Source organism: Cololabis saira, chromosome 21, assembly GCF_033807715.1.
Source record: "Cololabis saira isolate AMF1-May2022 chromosome 21, fColSai1.1, whole genome shotgun sequence".
Classification (NCBI taxonomy): domain Eukaryota; kingdom Metazoa; phylum Chordata; class Actinopteri; order Beloniformes; family Belonidae; genus Cololabis; species Cololabis saira.
Window position 1 is genome coordinate 13,846,771 of NC_084607.1, and position 20,750 is coordinate 13,867,520.

The 20,750-nt window shown below is 41.4% G+C and overlaps 1 protein-coding gene across 1 annotated transcript in view; it reads right to left on the reverse strand.

Annotated features, from left to right (window-relative positions):
• Positions 1 to 2,020: 2,020 nt before the first annotated feature.
• baiap3 (BAI1 associated protein 3) overlaps positions 2,021 to 20,750 on the reverse strand; it is a 36,535-nt gene continuing 17,805 nt past the window's right edge. The window contains exons 9-33 of the mRNA XM_061712169.1: positions 20,482 to 20,559; positions 19,780 to 19,885; positions 19,587 to 19,694; positions 19,408 to 19,500; positions 18,079 to 18,182; positions 17,870 to 17,987; positions 17,574 to 17,698; positions 13,224 to 13,314; positions 12,628 to 12,684; positions 12,410 to 12,507; positions 12,258 to 12,309; positions 12,006 to 12,157; positions 11,770 to 11,893; positions 9,877 to 10,017; positions 9,633 to 9,728; positions 9,225 to 9,440; positions 8,974 to 9,042; positions 8,815 to 8,894; positions 6,835 to 6,943; positions 5,671 to 5,742; positions 5,493 to 5,576; positions 5,153 to 5,273; positions 4,942 to 5,065; positions 4,666 to 4,871; positions 2,021 to 3,697 (exon numbers count right to left, since the gene is read on the reverse strand). Coding sequence (XP_061568153.1) covers positions 3,594 to 3,697; positions 4,666 to 4,871; positions 4,942 to 5,065; positions 5,153 to 5,273; positions 5,493 to 5,576; positions 5,671 to 5,742; positions 6,835 to 6,943; positions 8,815 to 8,894; positions 8,974 to 9,042; positions 9,225 to 9,440; positions 9,633 to 9,728; positions 9,877 to 10,017; positions 11,770 to 11,893; positions 12,006 to 12,157; positions 12,258 to 12,309; positions 12,410 to 12,507; positions 12,628 to 12,684; positions 13,224 to 13,314; positions 17,574 to 17,698; positions 17,870 to 17,987; positions 18,079 to 18,182; positions 19,408 to 19,500; positions 19,587 to 19,694; positions 19,780 to 19,885; positions 20,482 to 20,559 — 2,728 coding nt within the window. The 3' untranslated portion in view covers positions 2,021 to 3,593. The remainder of the gene's footprint in view (positions 3,698 to 4,665; positions 4,872 to 4,941; positions 5,066 to 5,152; positions 5,274 to 5,492; positions 5,577 to 5,670; positions 5,743 to 6,834; positions 6,944 to 8,814; positions 8,895 to 8,973; positions 9,043 to 9,224; positions 9,441 to 9,632; positions 9,729 to 9,876; positions 10,018 to 11,769; positions 11,894 to 12,005; positions 12,158 to 12,257; positions 12,310 to 12,409; positions 12,508 to 12,627; positions 12,685 to 13,223; positions 13,315 to 17,573; positions 17,699 to 17,869; positions 17,988 to 18,078; positions 18,183 to 19,407; positions 19,501 to 19,586; positions 19,695 to 19,779; positions 19,886 to 20,481; positions 20,560 to 20,750) is intronic.

The following is a 20,750-nucleotide window of genomic DNA, read 5'->3' on the forward strand; positions in this document are numbered from 1 at the left end:
TGAATATTTATTTTATTTTAACTAACACCTTTTTTTGTCTGTGAAAAGGGCAACACTGAGTTTACTGTGATTGAGCACAGACAGTATTTCCTTAACAATAGTTAATAATCAAGCTAAGAATCTGGAAAAAGACACGTTATTCATCAAAGATTATCCCTCTTAAATTTAAAGACGCGTCATTGGGATCCTAGATTTTACTTCACAGCATAATATTACTTTTACTTGACTATATAACGGTTTTATACTCAAAATGAGTTTGCATTGTTCCGTTTTCTTTTTCTCTGTAAACATCACGCCAGAGCGTCTGGTTTGAAAGTAATGCAGATTCTCAACTATTTCAGTTCCACACTAAAAGTATTCAACGTTTCTGAACACGAGTAGGGGTTGACAGTGAGGAAAAGTGATTTATAAAAGTACAGTGGGAATTTGAAAGGAAACGTTTGGGGAATTTGCTTATAAGCCTTTCCCATCGATGGCTGCAGCAGACACACGTTTTATTTCTCTTGGGATGATAAACTCTGCATTCACACCATCAGGCTGAAGTTCGCTTCGGTTTGATATTCGTTTTTCCATCATATGAGGGAAAGAAACACCCAACAGCAGAGCGGGTTATTGGACGCACAGCAGTGATGTTTAGCTGAGCCCTTTTATCAAACTGTGACAGCAGATAAGCTAATTCCCAAAATATTGGTATATTTCTTTAAAAATTCTGCAAAGGCTAGTCTTAATTCTACCTGATACGCTTTCAAAACAAACAAATAGAACATAAAGGCGGTTGTTGTTCGGATGGACCGAAGGATTTCCTGCACCTGAAGCAAACACCTGAACAACCGCTGTGAATGCAAGACGCCCTCCAGGCACCCACACTTTTTGGATTTCTTTTTTTTTTTTGTGCATCATCTTCACAACGTCACTGGGCAACAACAAGGCACAACACAAGCCGCTAATGTAAACTTACGCCACTATCAAAATGCTGTCGGTGTGAGGATTCGGGTGATAAAGTTGTCAGAACGTGCTACACAGGTTTTTTTTCCCCCTTTTTTTTTTGGGAGTATTTTTTCACAACATATCTGTTACTACTTTGTGGTCATGTCATCTAAAATGGCAACTTCCAATATAAAATCGTAATCTTGTACACCCAACAGCAACTTCTAAAAGCTTGAACGCGTACTCTTTTCTGCAAATACTTTTAAAAACTTCAGTAAAAACATCGAACACCTGTGATTCGTTTGTTGAATGCTTTTGCCGAGGACTGGTTTCACACCTAGACCTGCTTCCAACACTAGGACCCGTTTCCTGGACAACCTTCACTCTGAAAAGTCAGATTAGAAACACGTCACGTAAATATTGTATTGTATGGTCTGTTTCTTTATTCTTTTTTGTTTCTACAAGGTTTTTCAGCTTCCTTGAGCGTCCTGTGATGATGATTCAGTTCATCTGTAATTCTTTTTTGTGTTATCTTGTCTTTGTTGCCACTCTCGTTATAAAGCTTTTGAGACCACTCAATATTTCCTCCTCAACGAGTAAGATTTGATATAGTTCAGATAATTATTTTTGCTTTAAAAAGGGGTTTTGAAATCCTTTAATTCCTTAAAGGCAGGGTAAGCCATTGTATGCTTTTTTTTAAAACCACATTCAGTCTCCTCACCATCAGCTGGCATTCACAGTCCCGGCTCCGTAAGCTGGAACCAATCAGAGTAGGACCCCGACTCATAGCAAATGTTACTCCAGCCAGTCACCAACAGTGGCAGGATTCATGTTTGCTCACATGAAACTGGGCAGGGACCCGGGCAAGTTCATGAGGGAGTTTTCTCCAGTAACACTTGAGGAAGATGGAGGGAGGAGGTAGCTGCCCATGTTTTGATCATCTTTCTTTCAACTATCAACAGATGAAACATCATCAAGAAATTGCTTACCCTGCCTTTAACAATGAAGCAACGCTTTAATTTTCCTAATAAAATAAATCTAGTTGGTTCCTGGGTGTATTTTTACCCTCAAATGTTCTTCTTTTTTTTTTTCCTTCTAAAATATTAAGATCCCGGTCTTTGAAGTCGCTCACATGGCTTTGGGAGGAAGGCAACAGATAAGGCTGAATTTTTCCAGCCGGTTCAGTGAGAGCTGCTGCAGGCAAGGAAGTATAATTATACATCTGTACAGGTTCATTATTCTTTTCTTCTTTCCTCTCTGCCCTGAAGAGAAGTCTCAAATGTCCAAGACTGCACTGATTCGAAGTCGGGATGACCCAGGTTATCTAATGTTGGATATTTTTTACCAGAGCCATCTGAACATCTGATCTCTTAGGCAGCAATTAGTTTTATTTCCCCTTATAAATATCGCTAAAACTCCACCATCTGGCCATAAGACCACCCACTGTTTCACAGATTGCATTATCTTTGGAGTCATCAAGGGTCAATTACAGATCATCAAGATGTCCTGATGTACCCCCATTAATATGCAAAGATGAACAATCTGTGCAGATGTACGCTTATTGGCAAAGGAGAGAAAACAATGGTGAAAAACAGTGTTCATTTTAACGGTATAAATAAAAAACAATGTGTTGTTATAAAATCACTTCAGCTTCTTTACTTCAACTCTTTTTTTCTATCCGTCACTGCTTAGTTTTGTTTCGGCCCCCTTACGAAGAGGAATCCTAGATCTGCCACTGCTTCATACAGTTTTCTTGTATGATGCTCTTTCCTGAAAAACTGAACAAATATCTCTTTAAACATCTCTCCGTTGAGTTTTTTGGTGCTGTGCTCACTCAACAAGAGCCCGAGTTAAAATAATTGGTCTTCTTGGCACTTAAGTGGCACTGTTTTTGGCCTCTTGGATGACCTGCTGCTAGCTCTGTGAGGAGCAATCAGAAAAGCAGAATGAACTGGAGCGCTGGCGTTTGCCTCGGGGGAGCGTTAGGCCTCCCTGCAGCTGATCTCTCTGACCGGCCTTAAAACTCTCAGACTCAGGCTCTCCAAAGCTGCGCCGCCTCTTCCTCTTTTTTTTTGCTCCCAAAATGCGTATTCTTAGCCATCGTAAAAAGTGAGAAATAAATGCTGGCTCATACCGTACATCCACATCCTAAACAAGCTTTCGTGCAGCTCATCTCCACAGTGAAGAACGTGAAACTCATCATTTAAATTCCCCCTGCAACGAATGAGAAGATCTGAGGTATAAATTTAGACGTCAGAATGATAACTATAGGATATACAATGTGTTAGCTACTTCCACAAAATAGTTTATGTTAAATCTATCATATCAAAGTTTAGACAACAAAGATAACACTTCATTTAAAAAAAATATAGACTGGTAACATTTAGCATCAACTATTCATTAAATACTAAAAATAGACTTTGACTGAGACAGCATAGAGTTGCACAGTGACAGGATGTTCATCTCCCAGCGAGGAAACAGGGAATCGCTTCACCGTATTCCTTTTTTGTTTTTTTTTTTTTTCATTTTGGTATCAATACTGAACGGACAATACATTAGGACGGGGAGAAAAAAAAAATCAAACATTGTAAACATTTTACCGGTACAAAAGCACATGTCGCGAGACGTGATCAGAAAAACAGCAATACGGCCAACACTGACAGGTTTTACTCCTCCTCCATCGATTTCTCAATCTCCTTCAGCCTTCGGACAAACTCCTGAGCCTCCCTGTCTCCGGTGCGAGCGTCCAGCATCCGCATGATTGGCTTCTCTGGAGGGCAGAGCAGAGAGATGAGAGGGGTTTCTACACCTGGCACAAGTATCTCTGGCTTTAACAACCTTCTGTGTTGTAATAAAGGACGTAATGGGAGAAGGGCACATTTTAAAAGCCTGGGGCCGGATTTACCAATATGTTCTTAAGAACAACCTCAAGAAATGTCTTAAGATCTAAAATTAAGAAGTTCATAAGAAAGTTCTTAAGTGCAATTCCTCAATATTTTCTTAAGAACCGTCTTAAGAACTGTCATTTCTTACGAATTTCTTATTTTTATTCTTATTTTTTCTACTTAAGAACTTCTTAAAATGTCATTGCATTGCACGTGCCAACAAACAACATATGTACAGGTAGTTTGCGTCTTAACCGTCAGTCACTCACTAAACATGGAGAAGGAGAAAAAGATGCAGGAACTTTTCAAGGTTATGGTGGATTAGATTAATGTGCGAAATAAAATACTATTGGGGAAAATTAATAATAATTAACTACCACGCTAACTAACATGCTAACAACTAGTTAACAGGCTCTTTGTGTAATTAATTACAAAGTATATCCTAAAACTATGACCTACTAGTCTAAACTTCTCTAAAATGTGTTGAAAAAGGTTATATTAGATGCTTATTATTATTATTTTTACCTTTTCACAGAAGAAATTTTAAGACAGGTCAAGGTTGTCTTAAAGTTAAGAAAAAAGTCAAGAACAAATTTGAGAACTTTTATTTCAAGAATACCATTTATTCTTAAGTTTTTTCTTAAGAAGAAACTTAAGAAGAAAGTTGAGAAAATACTTAGGAACTTTTTTGGAGAATTTGACTTCTTCTCTTTTTTCTTCTTAAGACTGAACTTAAGAAAAAAATGACACTTAAGAAGATTTTTTTTCTTAAGAATGTTTTGTGAATCTGGCCCCTGTATTGTGGTTGTGAAGGAAAAAAATAAGAATGAAAATAGCCTGAAGCTGTCGGTACCGCTGGGTTTACTGCGAGACAGGTGCAGGATGGCGGGCTGGACGCTCTTGCCGGCCGCTGTAGCGTTTGGTCTGCCGGGCCAGCAGAAGTCGCTGAGGGGGGCGACGGCTTCGCCGGCGAAGTCGTTGGTGGAGAGCCAGTCGTAGTCCATCACAGTGAAGGTCAAGCAGGCGTATCTGTGTCGGTACTGCTCGGGGCTGACGTGACTGGAAGAGAGCAGAGCTGAACCAATCGGCTGCAGAGCACACGCAGGTAAACGGTGGGGACTGTACTTACAAGTAAAAGAGTTCGTCAAACACCGGGTGCAGCGTCTTCAGCTTCACTTGTGTGCGTTGACTCTTGGCGAGTGGAAAGAGGTGGTGAGGGCAGAGCTCCACTATGACAAAGGGGTCGCTCAGACCTGAGGAAGATCGAGAAAAGAGAACAGAAATTAAAAAAAAAAAACAAGCTTTAACTGGCTTTAACAAAAACGTTCACACAGTTTTACCGTTAGCATCCAGAGCGATGATATCTGCGGCGTGCAGGATCTCCACCGTCAGTCTCTGCTCTGGAGCGTCGTAGTAGCACTTCACACTGATCCGACCGAAGCGGGTGTGTTTGAGTGTTTTCTGCAGCGTGACATGAAAGGATTTTACCCACACGCTTCAGGATATTCAGCACATCCAGGTTCTCGTTTCATTACTTGATTGCACAGAGACTTTAAGAGGTAAAAAAAGGGCAGATTTCCAATCAGAGGTAAAACAACAGAAGACAGAGCTCGGCGTTGTCCGATCAATACCTCTCTGTCCACTTAGATGAGATTGTCTGTCTTGTGAGATGAAACGTACCTGATGGGAAATCTTCTCCAGATAGTACTGCTCAATCAGCTCAAAGGAGGAACATTTATTCAGCCTGAGCTCTTCATCCAACGCCTTCAGGGAGGGAAGGAGATAAATGCCATAGTGGGTAAAAAAAACAAAAAAAACAAAAAGAAACACTGGTCTGACGGACTACGAGACAGCCTACCTTGTAGTCTCCGCTCTTCATGTCTTCCAAGGACAGACCCTCTCCCTTCACGTGGAAGAACTGCAGCAGGGTCTAAAGCATCGTCAATTGTTAAATTAATTGTTGTTCACATTGACAGCATGAAGCCTCCGGCAGCCTCGCACCATGTCTGACTGCCACAATCCAAACTTCTCCTCGAGAACAAACAGCAGTTTCATCATTCATAAAATCTGAACTGGGATCTAAGGACTTCATGGATATATCTGCTATCTGCTGACGACTGCATGGCAGCCAGAATACTGGGAGATAATCAGTACTGGAGTTGAGGGGGGATGAGGGGGGATGGCATCCCCCCTGAAATAAAAACAGTCAAAACCATCCCCCCCTGTAAAACTGCCATTCCCCCTTTCCATCCCTTATGTCATTTCATCAATGAATGTGGTTTTACTGCTATTTCAACATTTAAAGTCATCACCAGAAAAATAACACCAGAAAAATAACTTATTTGACAATTTTCACCTGTTTCAAATAAATTTTCACTTGAAATAAGTAGGAAAATCTGCCAGTGGGACAAGATCTTTTTTTATCTTTTTATTACAAGTAAAAACTTGCTTATTCCATTGGCAGATTTTTCTACTTATTTCAAGTGAAAATCTACTTGAAACAGGTGAAAATTGTTGTTTTTTCCAGTGATGAGTCTTGTTTTAAGTGTAATGAAATTTTTTTTACTAAAATGAGACATTTTAACTAGAAATAAGACAAATATTCTTGTTAAGATTTAGAGTTTTTGCAGTGATCCATTTTACTTATCCTGTGAAGGACAGAGTTATATTGATAAGTTCAGAAAACTGTTTTTTATTTTTGTGTTTTGATGTATTTGATGTAAGCCCAGTGGATATTTAAAGCTTACAGAAAGCTGCATTTAACTGCTGCTATGTCATTCCTGCAGTATTTCTGCAGGTGTTTTGGTCAGTGCTATTATTTGTAATATATTATATTATTTGTAATCAGCACAAACTATCTGTGCCCATATGATAAAATCCACCCCCTGATTGTTTTTTACAACTCGAGTACTGGAGATACTTAAAGAGAGGCGGTAACAACAGTGATCTTTACACAGGTTTGGTACAGTAGGTGGGTCAACAAGGCTGTGAAATAGTGTTGTGTGACGCAGTAATCACTGACCTCCACCGTGTACTGGAAACGGTTGTAAAACTCCACCTGAACGCCCCTGTTTTCTGTAACCGAGTCCAGGATCATCCGCAGGAGCAGCTCCCACAGGCTCTGCAGGACTCTGCCGGGAAACAAGCACACGGAGACGCCCACAGGTTTGGGTGAATACCTCCTGTCACACCTCCCACCGCCTCCTCGCCTCAAGCTCGCTGCGTGTGTGCAGCCCAAACCTTTTTATGACCGTGCAACATCCTTTTCAGGCACATGCTGAGACTCCTGTTTAAGGTGTGCTTAAAAGCGTGTTTATTTCTTGTAAAACACTTAAACCCTGTAATTAATGAGTGAAAACGCAGCACAGACAAGTCAACAAGGGACGGAACAAGAATAAATGTTTCAAAAGTCAGGAGAAGTGCTTCGGATAATCATCATCAACCTGAGCAAAGAGAAAAGGACTTTCAGGGAAACGTTCTGCTGCTCTTGTTGGTTTCACCTCTGTGTGATTCCGGGGCTCGGAGGCCGAGACGTCTGAACGGGCGACAGGTCCTGACTGAAGGCAGATTGTCAGTCAAAAGTACAGACTGTGCCTTCGAGCCGCCTTGCAGAACAAGACGCCATGTCGGCGGCTCCATGTGAAGCTCTACAATCTGTCACTATTGTTCGGTTCCGCTGCTGCTTTGTCAGACGCAGAAGCAGCTCATGTCTCGTGCACCGCGGTCCCCCCATGGCATCATGGGTGCCGGCTTTTGAGCTCTTCACCGGCTAAAACCCAGATGGTTTAGGTACAGGTTACGAGTGCCGTTGTTTGAACTGAAACAACCACCATTTTCGGATACCTTTTCTGCTGTTTTGATTCTTTACGACACATTTCTTGGCACCGCTCCTGCTCCCTAATCCTTTTAGCTCTCGGAAACTGCCATGCAGATCTCATCTTTCTGGTGGTTTTCAGAGCATCCTCACCTTATGTGCTTTAAGACATTTCATGCTGTGAATTACAAAAAATTATGGTCTCTTTTCATTTTTACTACAGAACATATACATCCATCCATCCATCCATCCATCCATCCATCCATCCATCCATCCATCCATCCATCCATCCATCCATCCATCCATTATCTATACCCGCTATCCTTTACAGGGTCACAGGGGTCTACTGGAGCCTATCCCAGCTAATTACAGGTGAGAGGCAGGGCTACACACTGGACAGGTCGGCAGTCTGTCGCAGGGAACATATACATAACATACTGTACATAACAAAGGTTGCTGAAGAATGGAAATCTGAGATTAGATTGAATATAGACATACACATGTTCAATGAAGTGAATTTGAGCTAAATATATGTACAGGACTGTCTCAGAAAATTTGAATATTGTGATAAAGTCCTTTATTTTCTGTAATGCAAAAATGTCATACATTCTGGATTCATTACAAATCAACTGAAATATTGCAAGCCTTTTATTATTTTAATATTGCTGATCATGGCTTACAGCTTAAGAAAACTCAAATATCCTATCTCAAAAAATTTGAATATTCTGGGAATCTTAATCTTAAACTGTAAGCCATAATCAGCAATATTAAAATAATAAAAGGCTTGAAATATTTCAGTTGATTTGTAATGAATCCAGAATGTATGACATTTTTTTTTTTTTTTTTTTTTAAATTGCATTACAGAAAATAAAGGACTTTATCACAATATTCTAATTTTCTGAGACAGTCCTGTACATCCATCCATCCATTTTCTCTACCGGCTTTATCCTTTACAGGGTCACAGGGGTCTGCTGGAGCCTGTCCCAGCTAATTACAGGTGAGAGACCAGGGCTACACACTGGACAGGTCACCAGTCTGTTGCAGGGAACATGTACATAACATACATAACAAAGGTTGCTGAAGAATGGAAATCTGAGATTAGATTGAATATAGACATATATAAACGTTATAAAAGTGAATTTGAGGTAAATATATGTATGTAAAGATGATAAATGAGACAGGATTTACCTGGTTAGATTCTCCTTTACAAGATTGTCAGTCAGGATGACCATGGTGTCTTGGAGATACTTCATGAGAGGGGAAACAGCCTGAAAAGACAGCCGCACATCTCACATGAACGGTGGCTGATGCAGGTCAGAGTGGGCGCGGGCGACTGATTGCACGTACGTCGTCGTTGTTGATGGAGTCAGGAGACAGGCTGATGTGCTGGATGTACCTCCGCAGCTCAGGTAGCATCTGCACACAAACATTCATCCACATATCAGCACACTGATAAAACCCAGGAGCAACAGGAGAACAGAACGTGTTGTTTGAAGTTCTGAACAGCAGAAGACGACGCGATTCCCCGCTGCAATCAAACGCACCAAAGGATCCAGCTGTAGCATTCACCACACCTGCTATGCATGCAGGATAAGCACCTTGTCAGTGAGCAGAGAGATGAGGCGTTTGGCTTCTCTCTGCAGGTCTTGGTCCACGTTGAACAGCTGACCGTTGAGGGCCTTGTAAACCTGCTCCTTCCCCTCGGCTCCACACGACTCCTCCATGGCCCGCTCCACTCCCAGCCAGTCCAGGTCCCGGGGAAGATGGCCCAGGAAAACCCGCACATGCTCTGTATTGTTCAGGGCGATGCACAGCTAGCGGAGAGCAAGGAGGGGCAAAGGAGGAGAAACAGAGGGTGGAGGAGGAGATAAAAAGAAGGAAAAGAAGCAGGGCTACCAAGAAGTGGAGGGAGGGAGGCGTACGTGTAAATAACTGGTGATTTAAAAAAAAAATGCAGATTTTTTTCGACGTGCCCTCCGTCACTTGTGTTTTGCTGCAGGCGTTACCTGCACTGTGAAGCTCTTGTGGTCTCGGCCCAGCTGGTTCCTCTCAATCTTGCGTGTTATCATCTCCGAGTAGCACACGGCCTCGCTGCAGAAATTCTGTGGTGAACGACATCAGTCTCCTGTTGTTGTGACTCGTAAAAACCTCTCTTTATCTTTTTGTGCATGCATACATCTCGGATTGGGGCTGTTTATGACTGAAGGAGGTGAACATCTTGGTGTGGTGACACTCTGAAGTGGCACTCACGTCAGTCAGCCGAGTGACAAAGATGAAGGCCCCCGCAGAGTCTGGCCAGGCCAGCTGGAGCCACATCTCCCGTACCTGGCCGAAGCACGCCGTCACTTCCACTGCTGACGAGCTGTGCTTGGCGTGCTGCACAGGCTTCAGCTGCTCACACACACACACACACACAGGAAAATGTTGTCGCAAAATGATTTGGAGCTGATCATTCACGCATTTGTATCTTCGCGTTTGGACTATTGTAACAGTTTGTTCTTTTGTCTAAACAAGAAGGAACTTTCTCGCCTGCAGCTAGTGCAAAATTCCGCAGCAAGAATTCTGACCCGCTCTAGTAGGAGGACACAGATAACCCCTATACTTAAAGCTCTTCATTGGCTGCCAGTTTCCTCTAGGATCAATTTTAAAATTCTGGTTTTAACTTTCAGAGCTTTGCATGGTCAGACTCCACCTTACATCAGCGATCTGATCCAGCCCTACACCCCAGCTCGGGCTCTGAGGTCTGTGGATCAGCATCTGTTGATGGTTCCTCGTACTCGTTTCCGGACCAGAGGAGACCGATCCTTCCAGGCCGTTGCTCCCAGGCTTTGGAACGATCTTCCGCTCTCTCTGCGTTCCATGGAGTCTGTTGACTCCTTCAAAAGGCAACTTAAGACCTATTTATCTGTGCAGGCTTTTGCCTAATTGTCTTGGGGCTGTTATGATCGTCAATGTGTTGTCTTGGCCTTTTAAACTTAAATTTGTATGTATCTTTTAACTGTGTTTTTATTGTAACTGTGAAGCGCTCTGTGACCATGGTCTGTGAAGGGCGCTGTACAAATAATACTTACTTACTTACTTACTTACTTACTTACTCTCACACACACACACACACACACACACACACACACACACACACACACACACACACACACACACACACACACACACACACACACACACACACACACACACACACACACACACACACACACACACACACACACACACACACACACACACACACACACACACACACACACACACACAGCTCTGGAGTACATTTGGGCATCTGAAGCAACGACCAACTCAGAAACTCGAACGCGACCCTGACAATACGTTTGGGACCGCCTCGGTTTAAAAATAACCTCCCGTCTTTATCTGCAGTCAGTTTCGACACTGAATCATACTCCAAGCTCTGTAACTCCAAGCTTCAAATCTGGTGCTCTTGCTTTTTAATGTCTTTTAACAGTAGAATCTTATCAACAGTTACACAGTTCACTTAAATTAAGAAACAAATGAGCTGATGTTCTACCACTACTTTAATGTTTTATTCCTTGATTAAGAAATCCATGAAGTATTTCTTTCATACTTGGAAGTTGGATATTTCAACATCCTCTGTGTCCTTGAATGCAACATCATCAGCAGCAATTTAAAGAAGCAATTTAAATCCTTTAAAGGATAAAACCTACTATCATTTCTGTTAAAATGATCTGGTTATGTAATAAAATATCACATCCATACGAACTAAAAAGCACCTTTGATTTGCTTATAAGAACATTATATTATAATGCATGAAAATAAGAGTTAAAGAAAGAAAGGAGCAGCAAAACAAGGACAAAGAGGAGCGTGTTGTTATCAGCGTCAGATCTCAGTCGTCTGCTGCAAGGAGACGATTAAACTACCCTTTGATCAAAAACATTCACCTTAGATAATGCGAGTTAGTTGATGTTCACTCACTTTTTTATAAGGAAAATACATTTAAATGAAAAGCTAAGAAAAATCCTTCTATATTGGTTATGAAAATTCATTCAAAGGCATTCCTGCTGACAGCTTTACTGACTGTGGTCACAGATCAACTTACATTGCTTTTATTGCTTTTATCAGTTTATTTGTAGACTTTGAAGGGCAGATGTTTCTCACCGTATCCGTTTCCACTGCTTTACAGATCCTGTCACAAGATCTGTCATGAACAATCTGCAGCCACTTATGAATGGAGGACTTGAACCAGTTATTAAAGCCCGTCAGTGCCAGCATTTTGGCATCTCTGTTGGAGAAAAAAGCAGATATTCTTTAGTAAAAAGCAGAAGAAGGAGCACATCCCCAGCAGCCAGGCGTTAGTAGGAAGGAATGTTAATGCTCATCAAAGTGGAACCAACTTGAGTGGAAGAAACTCCCGAAAGCCTTTGAGGATTTTCAGGGACATGAAGAGCTCAAAGATGGTCTCTCCCATCGTCTGAGTCATCCTGGAGCTCTCCTGCTCCAGAGTCCCGCACACCCTCTCCATCGCTACATTCACATCATCAGCCACCTGTGAGGACAACGGATTTGAAAGACAGATTTAGCAACGACGACGACGACGGTTCATGACTCACAAAGAAGACATTTTTGCATTGTTTTCAAAGACGCACCTGTTTCTCCAACTGCCTGTATGATATGCTGAAGAAATCGACTTTCACTGCACTGTGAGAAGAAACAGACGATGAAATGACACCAAACCATCACCACAAACACGGCGTGTCTCTGCAACGTACTGAGCAACTGACGCACACCCGATATTCACCTGTAAAACAGTTTGTTGTAGATGTCCTGGCCTCTCTGCACATCTGCACACACGGCATCGATTACCTGCACCAGCTTCTTGAGCTGTTCCTCCAGAGTCTGCGATGTGGAAACACACCCAAAACAAAAGCAGCGTCAGCACCGCCCTACACATCCACCCTCGGGGCGCCGTCACCACGAGGATGAAACGCTTTCTATCATTATCCGTCATAAACTTACCCCTTCCTCTGGTTTATAGCGTGCAATTAAGCCTTCATACCACTCGGCTGTTCCTTTCTGTTGATATAATTAAATGGAAAACAAATGGGTTTAAGTAAAGGTCCCTCGTGGGGTAATTAACTCTAATAACAAAAAACAGAAAGGCAAACGGCAAAAAATTGCTAATTTAATTAATTTGATCACACACTGAAGCGAAATCAGCGCTCCAACTCGCCGCCGTGGTTCATAAAACTTATTAATTTGGTGACAAAAAAGCCCAAATAACAAACAAAGACCCCCCCCCCCACACACACACACACACACACACACGCACACACACACACACACACACGTATCAGAATGTTCCAGTTCTGCTTCTGCCTCGCTGGAGGAACAAACAGTACAACCCTGCACAGAGTATTTGTGTAAATGATGCCGCTTGTTTTGATGTTGCAGTTGCATGTTTTTGAGCGTGTTGCTTCCATCGCAGTGAACAAACTACAAGAAGACAAGTCATGCATCTATATGTTGGGAAAAAAAAACCACAAACCAAAACCTGTGTTTTTCTCAGGGTACTTAAAAACAAATGAGTTTCTAAAGTGCACGTTCACGGTTACCTTGACAGCAGTGGTGATGTCCAAATGCAGCTCATTTCGAAGAGGACAGACAGTCTTAAATGCTCTCATGTTTTGCATGTAGCCAATCCCCCTGACATGCACAGACAGGAAAAAAACAATTAGAATGCAAAATTACTATCCATCACACAGGAAGTCATTATTTTTAGCATCTAGCCTTTAGAAAAGCTTCAATCACAGTTGACTGCATGTACTCTGGTCTGATTGCACGTGCAGTCCTGGATAACTACCTGGAGACCTAACTCCAACCGCTGAGACCCCGTGAGTCACAGGGTGTGTTTTTGGTTTTCACATCTTTACGGGGACCGAGCCTGACACTTCACCGTTAGTTATGGGTGCCTTGTGTAAACATGTCAATCAAATTAGGCTCGTCAGCGGTCCGAGGTGAGCTTTGAAGGCAAACACTTGTCAGGGTTGTGGGAGCATAAGGGGGATGTGTTGTCTCTGTAAAATGAGCCAATATTAGTCTGTATTTGTTCCAAAGCAACATTTCCAAACAAAACTAATCCACAACAGGTTTTCATCAGAATGTCCTGAAAGTCTACGTCCACCTATGGCGCTTTTACACTAGTAGCTACTCAGCCCGACTTGACTCGCCTCCGTTTTGCGCTTTTCCACTAGGGGTGGAGGCGTGTCGAGTAGATACTTTTTCTGTAACTACTCTGCCGAGGTTCTAAGCGGCTGAGTCGGGCTGTATCTGATGTCATCACAATGCACGCCACCGATTGGTTGGGGGGTTGGAGTCAGACGTCTGAGTCAGGATGTGGAAATCAGCGAAAGAGCGACTCGCGGCTTCTTGTTCATTTTATTCCACCAGCAATGGCAGCGCAAAAGTCTTTTTCATGATCCAACTCTGAGGCAGATGTTCATAAACCTGGTGGCTTAGGAGAGAATTAAAAAGGGATGTAGACGGCCGATAAGGAACGACAAGATCTACAAGGAGCTCTGTCACTTCATAGCTGCTCGCGGCTCCAGCTGACTTTCCAGAGCAGAGACAAACAAACAAAAAAAAAGCGTTGCTGCTTGAAGATTCTCTCACTTTCATTTTTTAACTTGATATCGAACGCAATTCACAGACCCAGCAGCACATCTATCATCTCCTCCAGGTTCTTATGGAAAAGACACTAGGCCGAGTTGAGTAGAGCAGAGTAGGTACTAGTGGAAAAGCGCCATTACACCACCGTGAATGTCTACATCCGAACTTGGCATGCGTGCACAAGCACCATCAGGCTGAGAAAAACTCCACTTCCAATAAAGTTTGCTGCAGATTCTAATTATGATAGCTAAGGAGACGCGTTTGTGCTTATAGGCAGCTGCAGTTTTATTAACTATCTAACTTTGGCTGGATAACGGCGGTTACTATGGTTACTATGGTTGTGAGTCTCTGCATGACTGCCGGTAACGCAGGTCACTCCACTACTGCCACTGGTAGTCAGGACGGGGTGAAACAGAACAGCTGATACAAAATGACACAAAGTGGTTGACGTCCAACCGATATGACGATTAGACGGACATATGTCCTCATGTGTCCGTCTGATCACATTGGTCGGATTCATCTGGGAAAGATGCATCGTGATCCAAAAGAGGAAGCAAATAATAACAAAAAATACAGAAACAACAAGTAAACTACATGGTGTGCAGATGTTTCCAGTTCTGCCCACATTGGATCACAACAGATGCACACACAAACTGGACCGGGTCTGCAGCAGATCAGAGCTCGTCTATTGTCAAAACTGAGTCAGAACTGCCAGAGTAGTTTCATGGTTTCAAATTAAAACATTCTAGTGTGGCAGAAGTTAAATTTACAGAAAAAAAAAACAACTTTAGAAATGTGAACTTTGATAATAAGCCGATATTGTTGACTTGCATTTATGTAAAGTAGACTCGTTTCAGTTACTGCTATAATTTCCTGTAATGAGATGCTTTGACTAAAGGTTGCTCATTATTTTCCTGCTTGTTGCAAAGAATTATTCTGGTTCTTCGGGACTCCAGTTTGATTTCCAGGGATGGATTTGGATGCCATTGGACAACTCACTATAGAGACAGAGCATGTGACACAGAGAGAGCAACTAGCATCAACAAAATAAGGCCCCAGTGGAGCGAGTGGAGATGATTCTCAGTAAAAACGTATTCATCCAGGTTATTATCTGTGATGTTTTGAATAGTGTTTGTTAAAGCCCAGAAGACAGATAGGTAGCAGATCCGTCGCTTGAGCAGTACAGCTAACATGCAACCAGCAAAAGGAGCAAACCAGAGAAGAAGAGGAATTTGCCATCAACGTGCAGTGATATATTTAATGGTCAAGCAGACCATTAAATGGCTGCCTCTTTTAATGTCTCGTTCTAAGAGCATCATCATGATCTCCTCCACCGTCGCCATGTTTGTTTTTTCTTCTTCCTGTCATGTTTTTCGAGGGTTGCAAACACCTTAGTGGTGGTGCATTTCCACCACCAACCGGTTTTTGAAATCGACATCAAAACGTGGAAGTGTACCGGGAACTCATTGCTGCCCACTAGTGGATGAACTGACTCAACAACCATCCAATTGGTCCGGTGTATTCTGTCCCGGTGGGAATGGCTGTGAAACGAAGGGGTACCAAACCCATTTCACAGGAAATTGTTTCTCCAAAGTAAATAAATATAACTAGCCAGGCTGTGGTATCTGGGATTTTCATCACATTTTCATCACATATCCAAGGACTTGTCTTTCTGCTTTAATAGATACCTACAATTTCTAGTTCAAATTTCCCCGAATCATCACATTGTAATATTTGAGGAATAATACCTATAAAATAGTGAAGGATTATTAGAATGTGTGGATTGGAGATTCAATTTGTGATCTCCATGGAATGAATGCTTATGTCTTTATGTGATCTCATGCTGAAAGAAATTTGCTTGAATCTACATTCCTTCTACTCTTGCCCACTACTTTCTCGCTTTTGGTTGAATTATTTTGACACCATGTCAAAAATACTCTGGGTGAATATAAAAGTCTCCCCCCATGTTGCCATATTCGGGCTCCCAGAGGACCATGGCCGGTTTACTTCAAATCAAATAGACATTTTGGCTTTTACTTCCTTACTGGCAAGACGCCACCTTCTTCTCCACTGGAAGTCGACTAAGGCTCCTTCTAGTACTCAGTGGCTCAACGATACCATGTTTTTTCTGAAGCTGGAAAAGATTAGATATTCATTGAAGGGTAGTTATAACAAATTTTATAATAAGTGGCTTCCCTTTTTTACATTCTTCCACTCTCCAGTCCCTGCCTCCTGATTGACGGATCCCCCCCTCCCTCTCTTCTCTCATTCCTCTCTTTCTTCCTCCTTTTTATCTATTTATTTACTTTGCCTTTGTTTTTGGGGTTTGTTTTTTTTTGCTTTGGGGGGTTTTTTTTGGTTTTTTTTTCTCCCCTTTTTATTCATCTATTTTTTTAATTTATAGTGTGTAGCTTTAATACTTAAATATTACTCAAGATCATTTTCATTTTTTTTTCTTTTTTTCCTTTTTCTGAAAAAACAACATGGTGCAAAAAAACACCAATACATAACAACAAAAAATGAATAGATACATGTAATAACAAAAAAACAAACAAATACAAAACAAAAAAAACAAAAAAAAAAGTAATGCCCATATTATTAAATATAACAATGCAAAATTAACACATAAATTAAGAACAAAAATAAATAAATAAATAAATGAAAATAAAATCATAACCCCAGACATTACCCACCCACCCCCTGGATCCTAGCAGCTTTAAATCACATCAATGTGTTTATAATATAACTTTTAACATGGTATACTTAGTTTTCCTTTATCACACTAAGGACATAGAAATTATGTATAATGAATAGTTCACTATATCAAAATCTAAACACAACAGAAACTAAATAATTCCTTTATTTCCAGGCTTATCAAATGCCTTCATACCTGCTGCTGCTTGTTTTTTTTTGTAATTAATTATCTTAATTGTGTATGTAACATTTAGTAGTTGAAAACCGATAACCATAATAGTCTTTTTCCATACATAATATTTTGTATGACATAGATTAACAAAATAAAATACAAATCAATCATCATTTTTTTATTATTCCTGTTCTACTGTGCCTTACCCCCTAATAAAAATATTAAAACAAAAAGAATCTACATTCCTATTTTTTGGAGATTTTTTTTGTACCTTTATCAATATTGACTTTCAGATGAGTAATGAGAAATGATCAAGATATTACTGCTGTAATATACTGCGATGTGACCGTTGCAAACAGTGCTGCCTCCACAGAGTGGGACTGAGTGTTTGTTGGGGCGACTCCATGATGTGATGGGGGTGTGACATTACCTCAGCATGAGCTCGTAGCGTGTGATGGCGGCGGCGCTGGAGCAGGGGTAAACCTGACGCATGTTCTTCATCAGGCATAGGCAGTGCTCTATGTACAGCCTGAAGCTGTCTGACAGCTGCCTCTCCTGGACACAGGAAGGGCCCCTCAGTTACAGCTTCCAGGACATTGGCTGTGAGACATTTTTGGCTGGACCAAAAACCTTGATGAATGTCAGTGAAGTGCTGAGCTAATGAGGTGACTGTTCTAGCCGATGAAAGGCTTCTCCCTACTGGGAAGTTGACAACGTCAAACCTACCAGGTCTCCCCGCACAGCAGGAGGATCCCACTCTGCATCGATGGTCCTCAGGAGGCGCAGCAGCAGGGAGTAGCACACCCTCTGGTTCCGGTGATGGCTGCTGTAGCACTGCCAGCGGCTGCGGAAAAACACCAAAACACCCTCCTTCCACCTGATGCTACGGCTTTCATCTTTGCTTTAATCAATTTTATTCTCTCATTAATACTTACATAATGGCCTGCTGGAGAGGCGAGAGATCATTTTGAACACCATGGTGAGTTAGTACGGTCCATGCAGGAGGAGAAACCTGCCCGTTCCAGTTGTACGGCTCTCTCTGTGGATTCAAATGGAAGACACCAACGTGACGATTAAAGCAACGTGTTTGATGCTTCTTTCTTGTTAAAGGGAGTGTATTTTGAAAATAAAAAAAAAAAATCTGCGTTTGAGTTTATATTTAGGTGTCGGAAGTGATGACCAATTCCAAAACTCTGATTTAACTCAACCCTTTTATTCTATTTAGGGTCGTCTCAGTCTAAGAATACTACATCGGAGGATGAGCAGTTCACTTTTTGAGGGCTCTGTGACATCGCAGACCCACACCAGATTAGAACTATTCCTGTCTTTATCACCTGATTTCATTACATGCAACATTTTCTGTAGCTGAGAAGTGGAAAAGATCACGATTCCTTAAGAGCCACATCCCCCCATGGGCGGAGTCAAGTGAAAAAGCTCATTTCCACTCCTGAAAACCCGTTGCTATGGACAAAGGTGTGAATTTCTGGATGAAGGGTGCTCTGTGGTGGTTTTAGACTTATTTATTGAATTACTCAAGTCAATCCACTTTACTTGCAGCATCAATGCACAACAACCTCACCAAAAACAAACAAACAATAAGTGTTGTATGTTCCAAATCAGACCAATTCATTGTAATTCAAGCCTAATCTAACCGATTCAAATCCATGATCTACTTCTTTCAGTTGAGTCCAAAATTATTTCTGGTAGTGCCAATTCACCAAAAAACTAAAACAAAAAAAACAATCAGATGAGACTGAATATTCACTTTGGTGTAATCCCTCATCCTGAGCAAACCCGGGTGTGAAAATGCAGGATAAAAATAGACTTACAGAGTAAAAAAAAATTATGTATGCTTACAAAAAAAGAGCATTTAAATGTATACATCCTCATTAAGGCTGTACATAAATGTAAGTTATCAAAAGGAAAATGTATGTATGTATATATATATACATTATATATACACACACACACACACACACACACACACACACACACACACACACACACACCCTGTTGATAACATGTCTTTGAGGAAACACTGAAAATGGGCCAGAATGAGCTGAAAAATGAGCAAATGGTTAAAAATCTGCATATTTACTGTGGCAGTAAAAGGAATTAAATCATGAAATGCTAAAAATAAAAAAAATACAGATGTTAATACAAAGTAACTGAAATAAAAGTTGTCGTAAATTGTGTGTTAATATGTCACATGCCAAGTCACTCAAAAATTGTATAAAAAAATAAAAAACATGGAGAAAACTCACCTTGACATGAGCGTGCTCATACTCCACCATCTGACTCAGCAGTTTCTTGTGAATGGAGACATTTGTGTCCCTCTTAGATAAAGCCGTGTCTCTCTGGAGGTTAAATCAACATGAAAAACCGTGTAACTGCTGATACAAAAAGGACAAATGCGTATCAGATAATGCTGCACTCTGAATACCTGGTTGGTGAAGAGCTTCAGGATCAGGTGGCATTCTCCCTGAACTTTAGACGCACTCGACCGAGGCTCCAGTTTAAACCAGGTATCGTAACCTGCAACCGGGATCTCCTGCAAGGAAAAACAGTCTCAGGGACAGCTGTCTTTTCACTTCCTAATTTTTCCCTCTCTTTTTTTCGCCGTCTTGAACTCTCACATTCAAAGGAAGGTTGAGGCATCCGAGGAAGTCATCGGCGTTCTCTTCGGAGCCGGATGATGCAGATCCATTGGAACGCACCGACTTTGCTATTTGCTTAAAATACCTGCCAGAGAGAGAAAGAGGAAAAAAAGTTTCCACCCTGTCTGCATTCATCCTTGGCTCTCATCCTCAGTGATTTACAGTCTGAGCACCGAGAGAAGGAATTATCATCTCCTTATTTCCCTCATTAGGCAGAAAATGGTGTATTTTCCACCAAAACAAAATACAACTTTGATCCCTGACAGTCTTGGGTTTTCTGCAGAGAAGCCTGCTGTTTATCAGCCTCTGTGTGCACAGCCTTATGGTTTCATGTGCTCCTCTGTGTGTTTTTCAAAGCACAAACATTAAATGATCCGGTAGAATCAGCCGACAGCGTTTCCACTAAAAAGTCCACAAAAGTACTCTCCTTTCCTTAATTACCACTTTGGCTTATTCACGTGAAAATGACCCTTTCGCTGACAGACTTAATGACTCACCGCTCTTCTGCCACTAAGCCAACTGTGTGGATGAACCACTTAACAAAAGTACCACCAATAATATTGCCCATAATTAGAACTTGTTGCAAATCAGAACAACTTGGAGATGTTTTAAACATTTTAAGAGAGATTTACTTAAACTCTGCAAATTAACAGTAAAAATTGAGCGTTTTCTCTCTCTCACCTGCCCATTCCTCGAAGTCCACTGACTTCATTCAGCTTTTTGCAGGCCTCTGCAACAGACACATCATCGTCATGATCCCTGGAGGACGAAAAAAAGAACATCATTCAGGAGCTATTAGCACTTGTACGGTACTTTCTAAGAGGATCATTGTTTAACACCGAATAACAACAACAGAGCTGAGAAGTGTAGAAAATGGAATATAAAAGAATCTAAAGTGTGCACATGTACACTTTTACATAATAAGAACCGCCGTAGTTCGAGGAAAGCCG